This window comes from Hyaena hyaena, unplaced genomic scaffold, assembly GCF_003009895.1.
Source record: "Hyaena hyaena isolate Hyena2069 unplaced genomic scaffold, ASM300989v1 scaffold_597, whole genome shotgun sequence".
Taxonomy (NCBI): domain Eukaryota; kingdom Metazoa; phylum Chordata; class Mammalia; order Carnivora; family Hyaenidae; genus Hyaena; species Hyaena hyaena.
In genome coordinates this window covers 76246-96426 of record NW_024081231.1, presented here as the reverse complement: position 1 = coordinate 96426, position 20181 = coordinate 76246, and the positions used below count along the sequence as shown (strand labels likewise).

Genomic DNA, 20181 nt, shown 5'->3' with positions numbered 1-20181 from the left:
ATCTGCACATTACATTAAATTACTTTTCCCAAAGTCTGGAAGTATTTCCTGAAAACTGGCAAAGGTAATAATTTTTTCTCTCTCTCTCCCTCTCTTTAAATCACAAAGCAAAATTCCACTGTCCCTCTCCCCCCCTTCTAAAAAAAAAGTTGTCGAGTTTTGCTTTTCTATTCACTGCAGTTCTGGCCAAAGTAAAGCCCTCTTTCTCAATGACGTCAAGATCTTTACCAAGATTAGGCTTTCATTTCTCTATTGCAGCAATTAGCCAGGGAATGTATAAAAGGCTTCAGGGAGACTCACTGGGCTGCAGAGAGAGAGAGAGAGAGAGAGAGAGAGAGAGAGAGAGAGAGGCACTTTGCACCACAGACAGATAGCACGAAGGAAAAGCCAGAGCGAGTGAGGAAAAGAGGAGTCAGTCGCTCCTGGGGAAGGGAGAGAGAGACAGGCTGGGAGAAGGAGAACAGAAAGTGTGTGTAAAACGGAGTAAAAAAGAGGAAAAACTACCCTTCAAGCACATTTTTAAAACTCTGGCAATTCAAGAAAGAAACGGGCTACGTTTCTGAACATTAGAGACAATGAAAAGCTAAAGGAAATTTTGCAATCTCTGCCACAGTCTCATAGGTGCTTCGAAATGAAAGTAGAGCTGCCTGTCTTTCACCGACTCTGAGAGGGGTGACTGGATTAGGGACGGGGACGCCAGTTTGTGTGTGTGGGTTTTTTTTTTTTAACATCTTAAATCCTAAAAAAAAAAAAAAAAAAAGGCAGCAGCTCCGAATTGAATGAATTGATGGGCACACTCCAACTGCTGGGCTGGGAGAGACTGGACTTGGTCTTGCCATTTCTGCTTCTTTGAAAGAGGAGACAACTTGGGCTTCCTTTTAATTTAGTTTTTCTCCTTCTCCCCCGACCCGGCCTTCCCCTTTATCTCCCCCACCCCCTCTATCACCACCCCCCTTTTAAATAAGAGGGTGAAGGGGAACCAGAGCGCACAAGGGAACTGACTGGGAGGCAGAGAAGATGGGCATCCTCAGCGTAGACTTGCTGATCACACTGCAAATTCTGCCAGTTTTTTTCTCCAACTGCCTCTTCCTGGCACTCTATGACTCGGTCATTCTCCTCAAGCACGTGGTGCTGCTGCTGAGCCGCTCCAAGTCCACTCGCGGGGAGTGGAGGCGCATGCTGACCTCAGAGGGAATGCGCTGCATCTGGAAGAGCTTCCTCCTCGATGCCTACAAGCAGGTGAGCTGCCCCGACAGGGGCTTCTCCCTTGGGCAGTAGGGGCAGGGGCTGGTGAGCGAGGGACCGCAGGCCCTGGGGAGCTTCGGGCTGGGATTGTGGAGCGCTACTTGGGCTCCTGGTGGTTCCGCTCAAGGGAGCTCCTACTTGCACCTTCCACACCTGTCACGCAGGCTAGATTTGGGGGTGACAGGTGTTAAGCTGTAATGACTCTGTGTGTGACCTAGTAAGGAGGCTTTCTAATAAGAGCCATTAATGTCTTGCTGCAGTTTTGGAAGAGAAGGTATTTGTGCCAGTAGAGTAACTTTGGGAAAAGTCAGAAAATGTTGGGGGAGGGGAGGAGACTGCTGTATTTAACCTGCTCTTGTCTCAGAGTTGATTCTGATGTTTTGCTTGATGAGACGCTGAGGTGCACTAGGAAAGACAGTTCAGTGCTGGGCACTGAAGGGCAAGGGAAAAAAGGAAATGCTCCTCAGAACCCCCAGAGTCAGCAAGACTTAACAAAATGATCACAGCTAGTGAGATTTGGCATAAAAGCCCCCTTGTTTCTGGTAGAGGTAAGAGTTAATGAAAGCAGCCCTGGGTGCCGTGTCATCCTCTACGTGGATATTGTTTTACTTAAAGGTTAGTTGACAAACGATGTACAGGTGTACAGCATGGTGACTCGACAATTATGTACATTAAGAAATGTTCACCATGATAAATACGGTCACCTTCTGTCACCATACAAGGTTATTACAAACTTATTGAATGTATTCCCTGTGCTATACTTTTCATCCCCATGACTTACTTGATTTGAACCCTTTTGGAGTAGTTATCAGGCACTGAGTCCTGGGCCACCAGATACCAATTTGCAAAAGAAAGAGCTGTGAACTAGCTGTCAGAAATCCAGACTCTGTAAGGGAAACCACATTTGCTTTCTCAAAAGTAAAGTAAGTTGTCCTAGAAAGAACAGATAAGTCTATGGTTCATTACAGTCTCAAAAGCGTGATAACACGTCTTGAGCACTGGAGCAGTGGCCTCACTTAGCTGCAGAACGCATGTCCCAGGGCTGCTCCGCAAAACCGGAGCTGGTGATCTGATCTTTGTTTCTGAGACTTGCTGACATTCCAGACTTTTGGCTGCTTGGAGATGTTGGTAGGACATCCTCAACTCCAATCCCAAGGGCCAAAGAGGAGCATTTCGGCATGGTCCTTTGTCAGTTGGCCCCACCACCTCTGCCCACGTGACTCCTAAAGATCTCTGGGCTTGAGAAGAATGGACTCACTTGGCAGTAGTTGCTGTCAAAGTAGACAGTCTTGGTTTTCCCCAGCTGTACTGGGGGACCTTGTTCAAGATGGTAGGGAAGGGGGTGTGAGAGGCATATGGAAGCCAATGAAGTGGTACACTGTAGACAAACAGCACACAGAAACAGGAGGAAAACTCAGAATCAAAGAGGAAGAAAGGAATGAGTCCCCCATAAATAAACCCTAGAAAAATAAATCTATGTACCAGGAAAGGAAAAGGAGTAGCTTCTAGTCACAAAGAATCCGGAGTAGGTTTGTTCCACTGGAAATTAAACAAGTATTCAAGAAGGAAATATTCATTGTGAATTCAGGAAGGTTTGCTATAACACATGTCTCTGTTATCAAAAGTAACTTGCATGAGTCCTAAAGGCCAGAGAATAGTAAGAGCTCTTGTTAGTAAGTGAAAATCCCTTTATGATAATATGAAACAATGCTTAAAGTTCTAACCATATAATCTCCATTATATTATCTATGTTGGGCAAAGGGGGGATGATGGAGAGAGATACTCAGATGACCATTTCATTCCCACAAATGTATTACTGCATGTGAAATTTTCATGTTTTGATATGGGAGTAAAGAGTTTGAAAGAAGGTGGAGAATGCACCAGTACATCAGGCACATCATGAATTGGAAGTTCCCTCAACTACATCTGTATTTTGTAGGTGTTAGGAAGACAACATGGCGATGCCAATGGCTTGAACTCAGCATACGCAACTCTTAATTTTTTGAAAGAGAATTGACATTTGCCTATAAAAGAAAAGTCACTGCTTAGGAGAATTTTACTTACATGCATACATGCTTACACAGATATCTCACATAAAATGTGGGGGCTGTGCTGTTACCCACAAATATTGAGTGAGATTGTTTTTCCTATCAAGCAGCTTATTGAAATAAAAAGGGAAAAACAAGCAAATGCCTCTTCAATACAATTTATTATTTATTTTTTCCACTTATGTATAGGGTTCCATTCTGCAGCAATATTTTGTTACTTGTAGTCCAAGAAATTGGCAAGGACAAGTGATTTTTCTTTTCCCCCCCCCCTTTTTTTGCATATGGTTTATGTATTCTTCTCCTATATTTTTTCTATCGATTTGATTAGTGACCAAGTTCATAGCTGACATTATTATGTTTGCTTTTTATGAGTTATGTAATAGATACCATGAGAAGAGGCAAACCAGGAACCTATATATCTAGACTGGGTAATTCAATGAAAAGACTAGAAAAGACTAGACTGGGTATTCAATGAATAGAAACATTGCGAACACAGCTTGCACTGAATTTAGGTCCCCTTCTGTCTCTCAAATATGACAAGGGTGGTGGTGGCTGTGATGGCATTTGAAGGTCACTCAGAATCTCTAAAACAGGTTGAATGACTTCCCTGACTGCTGTTTTCATCTGTGACACTGTTTTGGGTGCGGCCATTTCCAGAACCACACTGGAGGAAGTTCTGTGTGAGATGGCACCATGGTGTTTCACAATGCTGACTTACATTACCTCAAGGCCTCCACCCTCAGAAGCAGAGATTTCCAGAATGAAGGGTTTGCACACCTGCCATACACAAGGCACACAATTTCTAATTCTCCTCATTGAAGGTCAGGTATTTGGGGAGATAGAGCAAGGGCAGTAAAAGTGTTATCCCTGTGTTTGTCTCCTTTAGGAGGTGACAAAGAAATTAAAATAGAACAAAATAAAACAACCCTTCTTCATTAAAATGTTGAATGGGATTTAAAATTAATTCCAGAGGGAAAGCTTTAAAGATAATTTGCACGTGGTTATAGGGACTTCCATGCATGGGTTTTGGTGGAAAAAAAGTCTGAAGAAACTTGTGACAGACAGAAGTGAATAACAGATGTTTGTTATTTAGGTTTTCCTAATCTGTGTCATTGCATCTAACACTGCATCCTTGTACTCATGCTCCAAGACTTGAAAACCCAACCAATAAGCAAACTCTGCTGACTGGGAGCCAGGCTCCTACCTAAATGAAGTGTAAAAGTAAACACACAGTATAGATGCTGACAAGCAGTTTAGTTTCTATGCAGTTAATATCGCAGTAGCACAGAAAACATATTCATTTGAACATGTAATTTTGGTTTTGAAAAGGTCTCTAACATCCTCCTCCTCCTCTTCATTCACCTCAAGTCTTTTGACACTAGTTTCTACAATGGAAAATAGCCCTTTTAAGAGAGAAACCTTCCCAAAAGAACACAAGGGAGGCTTGTCCATCACTTGGATAAAACACTAGGAAATGATAAAGCTTAGAGCTATGTTTTCAGGGCATGAATTGAAAAGAGAAGAACTTGGAGGAAAGAGTTGGTAGTTCATTCTTCAGCTCTGGTTTATTTGGCCAGTTGGAATGTACCTGGGTAAATCACTATTTAATCATTGTCTGCCCATGTTTATAAGGACACTGATGTAGCCAGGCCATTATGGCAAAGAATTTGAAATTTCTTGATGGTTAATAAAGCCATTCTAGGGCTTTGGGTAGCAAGAAGGATGTGTGAATATTGTTCTCTCACACACCCAGCCCCCATTTTTATCATTTGCCTTACTTCCTATCATGAGATGAGGTAATGTTTTGTCCAGAAGCCTTCCTCAGGCTGTGGAAAAGAGAAAGGAAAAAAACAAAAACAAAGAAACAACCCCCCTCCAAAAAAAACAAGGTTAGTAGTATATGCTCTATTTCTAGCTTCTGCTTGATGAAAGTTTCTTTTTTTCTCTTGCCCTGCATTTCACAGTCTACCTGCTAAAGCAGTATTATCCTTTCCCCCATGCACTGAACACTGTCAGTAAAAGGAATCCTGTCATCAAAGGAATCAAATTTATATGCCATATATTTACACTCTTGTTCATATTTATAAATATGGCTATCACAACATTTGCATTCTGCCTAGAGAGGTCATGTGTTAAAAATGCAGCCTTTTATTTACTTCCTTGTTGGTGTTGTGATGATGTTGATTACACAAACATAGGAAAGAACAACTGTAATAGCGCAGATGAGAGAGATAAAGTCAGTGATGACGATATTTCATTTTACGTATGTCCTTTCTGATCCTTGCAAAATAAAGGGACCCTTTGGGAACATCGGAACTTCAAGACCAATTAGTGGAAATGATGCTTCTTGTGTTTGGGCATTAAATACTGGGCAGGGTTCTCTTTAGAGCAGCTAATGCTGGCAGGGAAAGAGGTACCGACCTAATTACTCTTCCGCAAGAGTAAAAAATGCCTTTTGAATGCCTCTTTGGCAAATATGTCTCATTAAGGACAAAAACCAAACACAAACCCTCTAAGAAGGAGAAATTAAGATGATAGGTAACTTGTGGCCAGGAGACTTTCTGTGCCACTGTGGGAAATTAAAACAAAGTTTGGGAGTACCAGGGGATAACTTGTTTTTGTTGAGCTTCTTTCCTGCAGCCTAAATGTTATTATGGGACCAACTTTATTTTCTTCATCATTTTGGCTCTTTGTCAAGGAATGCTTTGCTCCTGGGGAAAGCAAAGAATCTTCCATCATTGAAGACAATGGTGATTCTCCCATTCCATCTCAGCAGGGCATATAACTGAGCACACCAAGACATTCTCCATTTGAAACTCTGGTCATAATAGGAATTTAATTTTCACGGAGATCAAATGGGAAGATGAGAAATGAGATTGGTCTCAAATGGCAATTGAGAAAGGACAATAACATCCTTTTAAAATTTTATTTTTTTTGTTTAAAGTGAACTTTCATTTTTTAAAATTTGTAACTTTCTTTTCTTTATTGTTGCTAAAGTGTCATCAGCAGGTTTTAGCAAAGACGAACAAGTTTTATGATTAGTATATGATGTTTATAAAAGTAGACTACTGGTCTACTCACACTGGGGCTCACAAATAATGGTTGTGTTTTTTCCCCTCATAGTTTTATTAATATCATTGGTCTTACCTATGAATTTTCTCTAACCTACTCACCCTCATGAACAGGATATCTGTTTATGACATTCCAGTCTACAGTAGGGCCCCATGGCTGCAGAGCAAAATAAAAAGAATTGGCTACTTTCATTTCATACATTGGCCAGCCAAGATAATCAAGAACGTATCAACAGTGTTTGGTGTTGATTATGGCAGAACTCTACAATAGGGTCCCAGGATTCACATTTCTGAATTATCAGACTCAGTGAGCATATCCATCACCCAAACATAATTATTTTCATTGCAGGTCTAGGTTGTTATTAAGTGCAATACTCTTTACTGACCCCTACCTCTAGGATTATAATAGCTATCATTCATTCAGTAAGTCATTCAACAAAATTCCTGCTTAATAAAATGCCAGTGCTGCCCTTGGCACTACACACACACACAAACACAGGAATTATGTATTTGGTAACTTTTCTAATTTTTAATTTTAGAGTGACAGTATAATACTTGCTTGAAATTTCCTAAGGTAGACTGGTCTGTATTTTGAAAAGAATTACATGGCTGAACTATAGACATTGTCACTAAAAGGAAGGAGAAGGTGCTTTCGTCTTCTTAGAAAATTAACTACAGGTAATATGAGAGCCACCTGTGACTGAAGCATCAGATGAGATTATTCAGTTGAATGATCAGGAATAATGCAAAATCAGCTCTTCTGTTTGGGTAAGAGTCAGAGGCATCAGAGGTCTTTAACATGACTCCAAAATGCAGATGGTTGTTTCCACCTACCAAGAACCTACAAGTCTGTAGTCCAGAGATGACTTTTCTTCCGTGAATGGGTTGTTCACTTCACAGGAAGTCCCTACAACATTTAATGGATTTAAGTGAATGCATTCAGATCTTTTATATCACAGTATATTGAGGAACACAACACAATATCATTGAAAACAACGCTTCTAGAGCTGTTACTGATAATTTAAGTGGGAAAAATCTTACGAGATGGTAGTGGTAATGCTATCTATTCCCCAGATCTACAAAGAAGTAGAATAAGAACCCATAGATTAAAAGGTACATAATACCTATAAACTGTATATCTTTAAATTTTAAGTATATTTTCATACCTCAGAGAAGAGTGAGGTGTTATTTTACCTCATATAAAATAACCCAGCTGAAGGTGGTTTATAAGATTTCTCTATCTAGGGTAACTTGTAAATTAACCAAGAAAATCAATATAAACAAAGTAACTTTCTCCCTGATAGTAACTAAAGACAAATGTACTTATTTAAATCATACCAACAGCTTCCTTTTCTAAGAAAGAAGATTGTTATTTTAAGATTTTTTAGAAAACTAATAGTATTGTTTCAAATCTGCATTGCTAGTGTTTTTCAGAAGGGAGAGAAAGAACTTCTTTACTTCTTTTCTACAGTTAAAATAAGTTATGCATTCACATTAGATAGAAGCTTCTGAATAAAAGCCCTTGAGTATTTTACATCAGTTTGGATTGTTGAGTCTTTAACAATTTACTTCTAAGTGACTTCAATTACTAGCAGTGTTATATGTGGCTGTATTTATATGAGGGAAATAAGTCGATCCAGTTGGAAGTGTTTTGTAATATTAAGTATAGCCTATAAAAATCAATTGGGCTGTCGTAAGTTGTCCCTAATGTTATTGGTTTTGATTAAACCATTCTAGGGGAAGATCCGATTTTGTTAATTCAAACTGAAGTAATTGGTTCTTTTATGTTGCCAGCTTTTTATTATCAATTATAGATCCAAAGGCCAGCAAACTTTCCTTCATTCTGTGTTCAGCTATTTAAACCACTTGCAAAGGGGCACGTGGGACATTTTTCTTCTATACCTTCTTCCATACCTGCCTGAGTGTTGTATAAGTCAGAGAAGCTTGTTAATAGAAGGTATGATAGAAAAGTAAACGGTTTGGGATTTCCTAGATAAAAACAGGAAAACAAAACAAAAACACATGAAAAATGAGAAAAGAATTCTGGAATAATTGTATGTTTTTGTCATTTCATTTGTTTAATGGAAATGAACCTGTTTCCATTACTTTTGGGTTATGGGAACTCAAAAGTAAGCAGCAGCTTGAGATATCTCTAGGAAGGACATTGTCCTAAGAAGATCTCAAATTACTTCTAAGGATAATCTCTTTTATTTTAACACAGAATTTTTCAGAAAGATGATATGCTGTTTCACATGTCTGGGTGGCATTGAATAATGGAACCTATGCCCACACAATGACTTATAGTGTACAAGGCTCCTTTCCTTATAGTGCAGACCTTATAACTGTCTGAGGAACACAGGCATTATTATCATCAGCATTTTACAGATGGGAAAACTAGAGCACTGAAGAGGTGAAGTGGGAGTAGCCCGTCTAGTGAATGGCGGACCTCAGGTTTTCTAGCTCTGGCCAAGAATTGAGCCCATTGGTATAATTGTCCATTGGTGGAGATAAAGTAAATTAACATGCAAGAATATAAAGGTCTTTCCTGAGTATTCTGGAATTCAGAAGTGGGAATACAAAAAAGAGGTATCTAACCCCCATTGCTCTGACAATTTCACTTAAAGTAGACCATTCACTTTTAACTTTTAAAATGAAGTCAATTAATCATTTGTTGTATAATGTGTGCTAAGCATTGACAGCAAAGTAAGCGCGTAAAGAATACCAGCCTCAATGTAATTATGAAGAGAGTTAACTGGTGCCTTCAATGATGAAAGTAATTACCTTCAGTGACTATACAGAATGAAAAAGACTTTTACTCTTTAGGGCCTTTCTTTACATTACCAGCCATGATGCCTCTTTACTCAGATCAATATATGTTTATCATATCCTATGAAGGAAATACCACGTTGCATTAGAGCCACCTGTTTTTGTATGGAGTGAATTGGAGTGACAATGCATTTCATATGGTATTCCTTCCCTTTTTCTTTTTTTCACCACCAGGTAAAATTGGGTGAAGATGCCCCCAATTCCAGTGTGGTGCATGTCTCTAATTCTGAAGGAGGAGACAATAGTAGAAATGGTGCCCAGGTGAAGATAGTGGATGGAGCCGAGTGCCACCTTCTTGACTTTGCCAGCCCTGAGCGCCCACTAGTGGTCAATTTCGGCTCAGCCACTTGACCTCCTTTTACTAGCCAGCTGCCAGCCTTCAGCAAACTGGTGGAAGAGTTCTCATCAGTGGCTGACTTCCTGTTGGTCTACATTGATGAGGCTCATCCTTCAGATGGTTGGGCAGTGCCTGGTGATTCTTCTTTGTCTTTTGAAGTGAAGAAGCACCGGAACCAAGAAGACCGATGTGCAGCAGCCCACCAGCTTCTGGAGCATTTCTCCTTGCCGCCCCAGTGCCGTGTTGTGGCTGATCGCATGGACAATAATGCCAATGTAGCTTATGGGGTAGCCTTTGAACGTGTGTGTATTGTGCAGAGACAGAAAATTGCTTATCTGGGAGGAAAGGGGCCCTTCTACTACAACCTTCAAGAAGTCCGGCGTTGGCTGGAGAAGAATTTCAGCAAAAGATGAAATCTAGATTAGCTGGTTAAAGGTATGATTGTAAAAGAGGTTTGTGCTTTTTGTTTTTGTTTTTTTTAATCATGTAAAGGAAAGGAAACTAGGAACTGAATCCACTATTTCAACTGAGTCTCATTGTCTCCCTGAAGACAGGAATTGATGTGTCAGAAGAACATAAGCCTCTAACATCTCCATACTTCTTTTACCACTCAAATGGCATTTAGCTAAATAGTAGCCCCATCACATCTCTTCGTAGTGTAAAGCTCTGAGTAAAAAGACCCCAAGATGGAGAGGAAGAAACTCTGTTTCAACATGTGTTCATCTGCCTTGGGAAGGAAATAATACAGCTGATGGAAGCTTTGGGACCTGAAGAACACAGTTGCCTGAATAACTACTATGTTAGGGAACTATTGTCCTTGTTAGTATAAGGGGTATTGCCTAGCCTTTACTCAACATGGATAGAGCCCAACTGGAAAATTCCCCAATATTTACTTATAATATATCCTTGAGCCCAGTCAATGTGCTTGGGGCTTTCATGTTTAACAATGTTTGAATACTTTCTGCTGTTCTAGTTTCTAGCCATGTGGTGCTCTATGCCAGTCAAAATATTCCAGAACTCAAAGGTGTATTGGTAGATATCAGGAATGATCCCTGGAGGGTTAGGATGATTATCTTAAATCTGAGGGTTACTTTCTTGACAGGTGGGAAAACACAAGAAGAAAATCAAATTGACAAGCTAGGAAAGGAGGCAGAAAGATGAGGAGGCTTCACAAAGTTTCACTTTGAAGCTATAGAGAGTGGGACTAATTGGTTAGCCATAGAAACATGGAAACATAAAACATACATAGAAACATAAAACATACATGGGCCAGAAAAAGAAGCAGCTCAACTAAAATTAGCATTGAGAATATACATATGAAATCAATGTATTTATCATATACTCCTGGACTAAGGGAGAAAGGGGGATTGAAAGGGGGAAAAACCCACACTTCGTTATTTGTAATTATGAGAATTTTTTTGGTAGAAATAATTACTTTTTGAAACATGTTTGTGGTATGTATATTTTCAGTTGATTAATTATACCCCATGATACTGATTAAATGTAAAACCAATAGGTTCAGTGGTACTGGGTCTGTCCCTCTCCATTCATACAAGTATGATGTAGCCCCATTCATTCTTGGTCTTAGTCTCCATAATGGTGTTCTCTAATGCTGAGCTGGACTCAGCTCTCTCTATTTATATATAAATAAAGTATATTTTAGCTGCTATGGGAGGTAGGAGCCCTGGCTCTTCAGCTGTGGCACTGTTCTCCCAAAGTAAGTGAACTATAATAAATAATAGGTGCAAACAAACAAGATTTCTTCAGTTGCAAAATAGAGGAAAGCAAAGTTAGTTTGAGGCCATTCTCATTAGTAATTTGGAGGCTTTGATATAAGGGAATCCTCAGTGGCATGGAATTTGGTGAAATGTAATTCCCATTTACATTTGAATTTGGATTGGGGTCTTCATTTGCCCCAATTAGCTGAGGTCTAGTAATCTAAGGCCTTGACTGTACATTATTATAATGATATATACATGTATATATACACACATATATATTCACACACACATATATGTGTGTATATATATATACACACAAACCATATTTATCTTTAAAATAAAGATACTATAGTTTTACCTGTAATATAAGTAATAGCTAAATATCATAACCCCCAAATAATATACCAACTAATTTCATAGCATAAATTTTTTACTGTAAATTTGAGGATGCTGTCAAATCACAATATATGGTTGTATTGATATGTACAATCAAAGGGTCTTATGACCATTCCATTAATAATTGAATCATAAAATAAAAGTAATAGAAAAAAAATCTCAAGTTGAAAATATCTTCTGGAACTAGTTGCCTGAAATAAGAAAAAGGTGGGAACTGAGTGTGTAAGAACCAAAAGCACATTTAAAAAAAAAAGCTGGAGCGATTTATCAGTCATATCACTAGTTTATAATTTAGATATTAATGCACTATTTTAAGTGACTATTGTTTTTTATAGCAACATTTAAGCTTTCCAATGACTTAAAGCCTATAAAACACATCCACAAAGAAACAAAGCAAATTTTGAAAATGTGGCATCATCTAATAGATTTCTGGAAAATCACATGGAGAATAGATAATTTCAGATCTCAATTGTTAAACCCTATGCTCAAGAATAATCCATTGGCCCCATTGTATTTTATCTTTTAAATGGTGTTAAGATTATGTGGTCTCCTGGAAAAGTAAAATGAAAACTTGGTTGCAGCACACTCACCCTGTTGTCCTTAAACTTCCCCTTTGTTCTACATGTACAATAATGGAACAGGATGTTAGAGAAGCTGGTGGGGGGATGAGATTTGGCTAAGGCAGTGCTAGTTGTCTGGGTAAAAGGATGATGGAAAAAGCACCCAGTCGTGATATATTTTTTAAGGAAAGAGAAGGTTGTGTGTGTGCAATTCCTCTCCATGAGGATACTCCAATGGAGAAATGAAGCAGTGGAAGTCAATATACAAAGGCATAGGCTGAATATCAGGGAAAAAGATATGTTCAATAGAAGAACATAGAAGACTTTCTGGAAGAAAGGCAGTTAGGGGCCAATGAAGAAAGTGAATTGACAAAGCTCAGGAATCCTACAGTATGTAGAATGGCTTGGTTTTATCAGAGTTATGTAACCTATTTCCTATTTATCTCAACATGATTTTTTATGATTTCCTAAGATGTATCTTTTATGACATAGCAAGAACTTATTATTTGAGGTAGAGGAGAATCACTGCTTAGCTGGTATGCTCAGAGAAACTGTTAGATTGTCAATACCCATACTACCTATCTTATCTTTTATAAAGTATGTTCCTTTGAACAATTGTAGTTTATACATATACATGCATACATACATACATATATGTATGTATATGTATAAACTTGGAATTCTTCTTAGTACCTAAACAATCCCGCCGCCCCCCGCCCCCCATAGGCTGTGTTTACATGGAGCTATCAGTTTAGCCTTTTAAACTGAATTAGCTTCTCTATTATTGAAATAGTTTCCAAGCAATTTTAGATACTATCATAGCATCTGGATTTACTCAAACATTTAGTGTTTGAAAGACTTATGTCTTGGAACTATTCAAACTTACTTTATTGCTTAGAGGAAATATTAGTGGAATCAACAAAGACTTTCTTGAATGGGCATGAATGAGATGCCTGCACAATAATGTAGAAATGTTTGGTATAGATATTAAAATGTAACTGACCTCCTTAGAGGCAGACTAGTAACTGCTCTTTGTATAGCTAAAGTGAAGCCATTTAACTTATATGATGTTTTATATTCATGTTTTGGATCTCTGGTACTATGTCTTCACCTTGTTCATAGAATTTACTGTTGATTTTTGGTAATATCAAGTTCTAATTTATTAAGTTGTCCTGCCATTAAGCAGAAAATGCCTATTCTATGACCAAGAAAAGAAGAAAATCTTGCTCTCTTTGATTTTGCCTGAAGTGTATTTCACTATTTGGGCTCTTGAATAAAAAAAAATATGAAATATGTTGAGGTCATGTGTGGGTACTGCCTTGCTGCATAAAATACCAGAGGGACATACTAAAAACAATATCTATGCCTTTGGAAGAATTTCCAGCTGGACACAGGGTGCTCTTAGCATGTCCTATGGGTTATGTCCACAGTAAAAAGAGTGCATTGATGTACAGGACTTCCCATTCTGTAAATCTGACTGATGGTTTGGAAAATAAGCTTAATTAGAATCATATGGCCCCTGCAAAGGGAAAATGTAGACACCAATTTCTGTCCCATTGAAGGGTTCATGAAAACCTCTGCAACATTTAGAGCTTTTCAGAACATGTCCAATGGCATGTCTCTCAGCAGTGGAGACTAACAGTGAGAATTCTAATTCCAGGAACTTAAAACGATATTGCCAAAAATCAGATAAAAAAAATTGTTAGTTATATCCCAACTTTTTCCCTACTTTCTCATTTATCTTAAAATATATAATCCAAACTTAGTCTTCATATGTACACCCAGAATGAGGCATAAGTAGCAATCTCTGCTTAGTGATCTGCAGTCTCTTGGTAGTACCTTGAGGTCCTCTGTGAAAAAAGGTAGTAGGGCCTGGGAAAGCCAGGACATTACTAACCTGGAAGAACGAGGCCCTGCAAATTTGGTCTACTGATTTGGGAAGGTTTGTAAAGAAAATTCTCAACATTGGAAGAGGGCTGCTAGGTGTCAGTGAATGACTTTAGGATGAGCCAAACATTGGGTCTCTTCTTAATGCCTTATGTTCTGGATAGCACCAGAAGCAAGGTCTCAGACTTAAGAGACCCAGCTCAGTTCTAAAGTGACTCTGAACCAATAGAAAGCAAAAATGTACAGATATCCAAACAAGACTGCACATGCAAGTCAGGGCGCTTGCTACCCATCTTGGGCAGCAGTACTAGAGCTCTAGGGAGTTTATTTAATATTTACTGGGGAGATCTCAAGGACCCAGGAGATGTTCAAGGAAGTCACTATTTGGGCTTGCCCCTCTCCCTCAAAAGCAAACAGGTAAACACATAAGTGAAATACCCCATAGAAGGGGGTGGGAAATAAATTTAAAAAATTCTCTCAAGCCTTCTCGAGACTATGTCACTGGCCCATGTACTTTTTATGTGTGTTAGGATGAGAGAATGTGAAGACATAAGTATCAAGTACTTTATAACCAAAGCAATTAAAAGAAATTGGGTAGGGAATGTTGGCCAGTTTTATTTAGTTTTGCATCACATTATCACCAGACTCTATCACTACCCAAGCAGTCGGGCACCCAGAGAGGAAGACTGGGATGTGCAGAGGTGACCAGTGTGCAAATGATAACTACTGATGAAAGAGTCGCTGACTCAGTTAGTGGTTGGATGTCGCCACATTAGTTTTCCTCTGCCCATCTTTGTCTCCCTGGCAAGGAGGATATTTGGGGCACGATGCTATGGGTACTGGGTAAATGTGGTAAGAATGCATGTGTGTATTTCTCTGCTGCTCAGTTGCAGAAACAGAAATGCTTTGGAGATTATCAGTAGAAAGAGTGTTGTTATTTTGGTGCTGAGTGGTACGTGTGCTTTTAAATTTTGTTCTTGTATTTTAATAAACTTTGAATAAAAGAATAAAGTTACTCTTTGGTTCTGTTTGTTTATTTTTAAATTACTCTCTAGACCTTGCCCCTGGCTGGAACACATTCATGGTTGACAAGGGAAAGAGAATCCATCATTCTAATATTTATTCCCTGGTATTTGTGGGTAAAGACGCCGGCAATGCCAGGTTATTTTAATCTCATGATGTGTGCCAGAGTCTTCAAGGAAATCAAGACAAGTTAGGAGAAAATCTTCAGATACTTTCCACATTTGTGAACAAGTCACACAGAATTCATGGGAAGGGCCTTACTGAGCCTATGGAGCTAACTTTTACTTTGTTAAATTCATGCCCCAGCTTTCTTAAGTGCAACAAATAAACTTTCCAGGAGTTGGTTAAAGACACACAGACACACACACACACACACGTGTGTGTGTATTATATAAAATATGCTTGACAATGTATTAATGTGTAATGAAAAGCATTTTGAACACGCTTCTATCAAGTACTTTGCACTATTCATTTATATTTGTAGCATCTTACATAATATTCCAGAATTTTAATGGAAATTTGAAGAATCATGACTTTGACAACTACTGATTGAAATTCTATTCTTTGAGGGTGTGCCCTGTGCTGGGTGCAATAGGATGTGTAAAAGCCATGAAACAAATTCATAAAGGTATGACTCCCTTTAGGAACTTGTCATGGATTTCTCAAGGCTCTGCAAGTGACAAAGGAAAATTAGTCTTCAAAAAAAAAAAAATTAAAAAATAGAGAATTCATTCGCCAATATAACTAAACCCTAGAAATGATTGATATGGAACTTACTTCAGGGTAACTTACCTCAGCGACAGTTGGATGGATCCAAGGACTCGGAAACCTTCAGTGCTTGCTAACTAAGTCTTCTGTCTATGCTCTTTTTGGGGTGTCAGCTTTTTCTCTCAGATCAGCTTCTCATGTCGGGTGATCTGGTTGGGGAAGCTCCTCACTTACATTCTTTTTAAAATTTTATTGAGATATAATTGACATACAACATATTAGTTTCAGATGTACAACATAACAATTTGATGTTTGTATATATTGTGAGATGATCACCACAGTGGGTTAGTTAGCATTCATTACCATACATAGTGTTAAAGAATGTCAACCTAAAATGGAACTGGAAGATAGAATATGGGAAAATTCAGGCGTGAGCCCTCAAAAAATAAAACTTAAGGAATGAGAGACAATTTCCCATAAATGTCTAATTTATGGAGAACTGATAATATTGGGATTTTCTTAAATGATAGGCCATTGGTCAGGAGTTGCCTCAAAGCAATGTTGCAAAGTTTCAATTACGGTTTCTAGAAGCCAGAGCAAGAAATGACCCAGGTCAGGCTGGTCTCGCAAGATAAGCTGAATTGAGCTTTGTTTGTATGACTGGGCTGGTTTTGTCTGCTTAGGGAATTTTGAAAATTGGTCTTCATTTGTTTTTGATTTTAACAGACCTAATGGAGTTCTCCCCAATTTGCACTTCCTGCTCATGAACACAGCTATGCCAAACCCTCAACAGACTTGCCAGTAACTTGCTACATTTAATTGCAATTCCTTTGCTATATTCCTGAATATAGCAGGAATTTTGAACTTGCCTCAGTTTACCTCTTTATTTTGGTCAACAATAATTTTAAAAATGTTTTTTCTTATTAGGACTTTAGGATTTACTATCTTAGCAGCTTTTCAATATGTAATACAGTGTCACTAATGATAGTTACTGTGCTGTACATTACTCACATTCTAACTATAAGATGCTTCAAATAGAGTTTGACCCTATCCCCAGAGAAGGACTTGAATTGGACCAGCTGTGTTACATGCCTTCTCTGTTACCAAAAAGGGAGCAAGAAATACTGAGAATGTCCAAGGTATCAGAAGTTAACTCAGTGGCCATTTCTTTAACTTCCCGTATACTAAGGGTTAAATACGTGATGGGATGTGTACAATCAATAAGAACAAGTTTGGAGGAAGGAAGGAAAGAACTCCAGGTAGTGCTCTCAGAGGAAGTTCTGTGGGGTTTAAAAGAAGTTGACCTAGGAGAAAGGGTAAGATTTAGAGAGGAAGGTAGACTGTCTTTCATTTAGTAAAATCAGTCTGTATTTACGAAGTGTCCATTACATGTAGCTAAGAAAGCCAAATCAGTCAAAAAAGAAGACACTAAAATGGCCATCATTTTTAGAAGGGAGAATTCAGTCCAATTCAGTGAAAGTTGAGAGAACTGAGGATAGGAAGCTATGTTTTTTCTTCATATTTCTCCCTCTTGGGTAAGAAGGCATTTACATACCTAAAATACAACTAGCGATGGATGTTTGAAGTACCTACTAAGTGATAAACAAGCACAAGCCACCAAAATACTACATTTGGTGGGTATATATACAAATGGTATGAAATATGGTTTCCCACAATGTACGTGTTTACAGTCTCACTGGTAAATGAAAAATCGAAACATGATATCTAATGTACCAGATACAGACTCCAAATGTACTGAGTCTTAGAACCTTGACGTGTTGCCATCTAATTCCATCTAGAAAGACCTTCAGAAGAAATCAGAGGGGAAAGAACAGAAAAGGGCACTTAAAAAATAAGAAAGTCTTTCAGCCAGCATTGAGCTCTGAAAGACATTCCAGGAAACTTGGTAATAAAATTCCTTAGTATAATGTCTTTTATTGGGGCATTTTGCAAAGGTATTCACAATCCTTTTCCAATTTTCACATGGGTGAGGATTCACTGTGGCTTAGCATCTAGTCCACTGCTGTGGGCCAGTTTTGTCTAATAGACAAAAGATACACAAGGGTAAGAAGCATAGAACAAACCCCCAACATATGCTAGTGACAAAACCTGGTAACTTTTAATCAGGAAAGTGCAAGGTCTGTTGTTGCAAAGTTCGTGAAATGTCCTGGATAAGCTTGCACACCTAGCTACCGAGAATTCAAGGGATCTACCTCCAGGAGCCAAGACTGGCTGGAGCCCTGCTGTAGTTTGGCAACTCAGAGAAGACATGCTGACATTTGTAGCTTAAATATCCAGGGGGAGGTGGAGAGAGTAATTCTGGGTCTTGCAGTTACCTACATCTACTAGAGTAGAGGCAAAGAGTCCAGGTATCCCTTGATAAATTACAGCTATTTCAACTGGTCTAAAGCAGGGAGAGTAGACTGAGAGAATGCTGGGGATCCAGGAAACCATCCATTCCCACTCCTGCTTGAGAAAAGGGAGGTTAATTTCCATTTCCTTCCTGGCTTTGCCACCTCCTTTATTTTTTCCCTTAGCTTCCAAAACAGATAAGAACTCTAGCCTGACTGCGGTATGAGATGGGATAGGATGACGTGGATTGTATAGTTGATATAGTCTATGTAATTCAAGCAAAAATCACATATGAGGCAATTTAAACAATCTATTAATGTATTTACACATCACAGGCCTAGGTATCCTCATAGGCCACTCCCATAAGAAGTGGAAGATGCTCTTAATGCTGCAGGACAGTTATTCATCGGGTGACCCTACTCAGTCACCAAAATTGTCTTGCCTTTTGTGTCACTATTCATCTATACCTTGGTCACCTATATTATGTTAATTGTTTAAGGTTAGGTGCTTTTCCAATTCTAATAGGAGAAAGATTGCATTGTAAATGTTTGATTTAGTAATGCTTCTTTATTTATGTACTTTATTTTATTTTTAAAAAGAGAGAAAGCATGAGTGGGGGAGTGGCAGGGCTCTAGAGAGAGAGAATCTTAAGCAGGCTGCGTGCTCAGCATGGAGCTTGATGTGGGGCTCGATCCCATGAACTGGGATGATGATCTGAGCCAAAATCAGGATTTGGACACTCAACCAACTGAGCCACCCAGGCATCCCTGTAAAGTTTCTTTAAAGTGAAAAAAAAAAAAAAAAACCCTAAGGGCAATTTTGGGAATTCTTACCCTTTGTTGGTAGTAAGGGAATCTAATCCATTTCCAACCATCATTATCCGGTGGAGACAAACCTCCTCTGCTTTTGTAATAGCTATGGTCTCCTTTGCCAAACCCAACATTCAACTGACTTCACTACTGACTCCACCTATTTAAGTGTGTTCCCTATTATATTTTAAGGCTGTGTAACTATAGGCTCTTTATATGTTGTAATAACTGAAATCCCCTGAATTCATTCTTTACCACCATTTCTTATGGAAAAATTTCTTTTGGGATATGTGTTCTTAGTTATTGCAGACGTTTTAAAAGTATCTCCTTTGGGTACATCAAGGAATGCCTACTAATATTTTGCAAAGTTCAAAGTTCTGGCCTGTATTCACAGCTTCCCTTGTTCTGGTGCTCAGAGCTTCTATGAGGAGATTGGTAAATGATAATCAGGTCAATATTTTAGTTATATCCTTAGAAAGTTTGTCATTTTCTATAATAGGTAAGTACTTACGAACACATTTATAAATATATTATTAATAGTAATCTGTGTATTTTATCCCAAGGCAAAAAGACAGTTACCTTCTAAACCCTAGAGAAAAAGAATCTCCTCATATACTTAAGGAAAGAGATATGTTGATTCCCAATTAAATTATCAGTCATCATTCTGTGACCAGAGGAGAGTAGGCCAATCGTACTTAATGGGTATGTCATGATTCTGAGAAAAGACACTCAGAAATTATCCAGGGTAAGGGCTATTTCTGTTTCTTGATGATTCAGGTACATCTAGTTACACCCGTAGCCCAGAAACACCAAACGTGTTTGTATGCTGGTTTTGTGTGGAACTGGAAGGCCTCCAAATAACGTGCAAGTGGCAATAATCCTTTGAGTGCTATGTTGCTTCACTGGCTTCTTAGTCAGTCTTTGGAAACAGTCCTCTAAAGCCACCAGTGACCTCTTTCTAATCTAGACAAGTCCAGAGGTAATTTTTTTTCAATACTCATGTTTAGTACTTGACAGCATTTGACACTTCTTTTATAGCTTCTTTCTCTTTTACTGTTCCTTATTCTCATTTAGTCCATTGCAAGTGGATGTTCCCACATGATTATTTCTATTCTTTTTTTCTCTCGTGTGGTCTTTCTGTAACAAGAAGAGAGAAAATGTCATCGCAAGTTGCACTAGTTAGTGTTAGGTCTGCCTG

The 20181-nt window shown here is 38.6% G+C and overlaps 1 protein-coding gene across 1 annotated transcript; it reads left to right on the top strand.

Moving 5' to 3' along the window:
* Positions 1–776: 776 nt before the first annotated feature.
* On the top strand, positions 777–9960 carry DIO2 (iodothyronine deiodinase 2). The gene is given in 3 exon segments (XM_039257025.1): positions 777–1239; positions 9365–9935; positions 9938–9960. Coding segments are annotated over 3 exon segments (816 nt in total). The 5' UTR covers positions 777–1017.
* The last annotated feature ends 10221 nt before the right edge of the window (positions 9961–20181 follow it).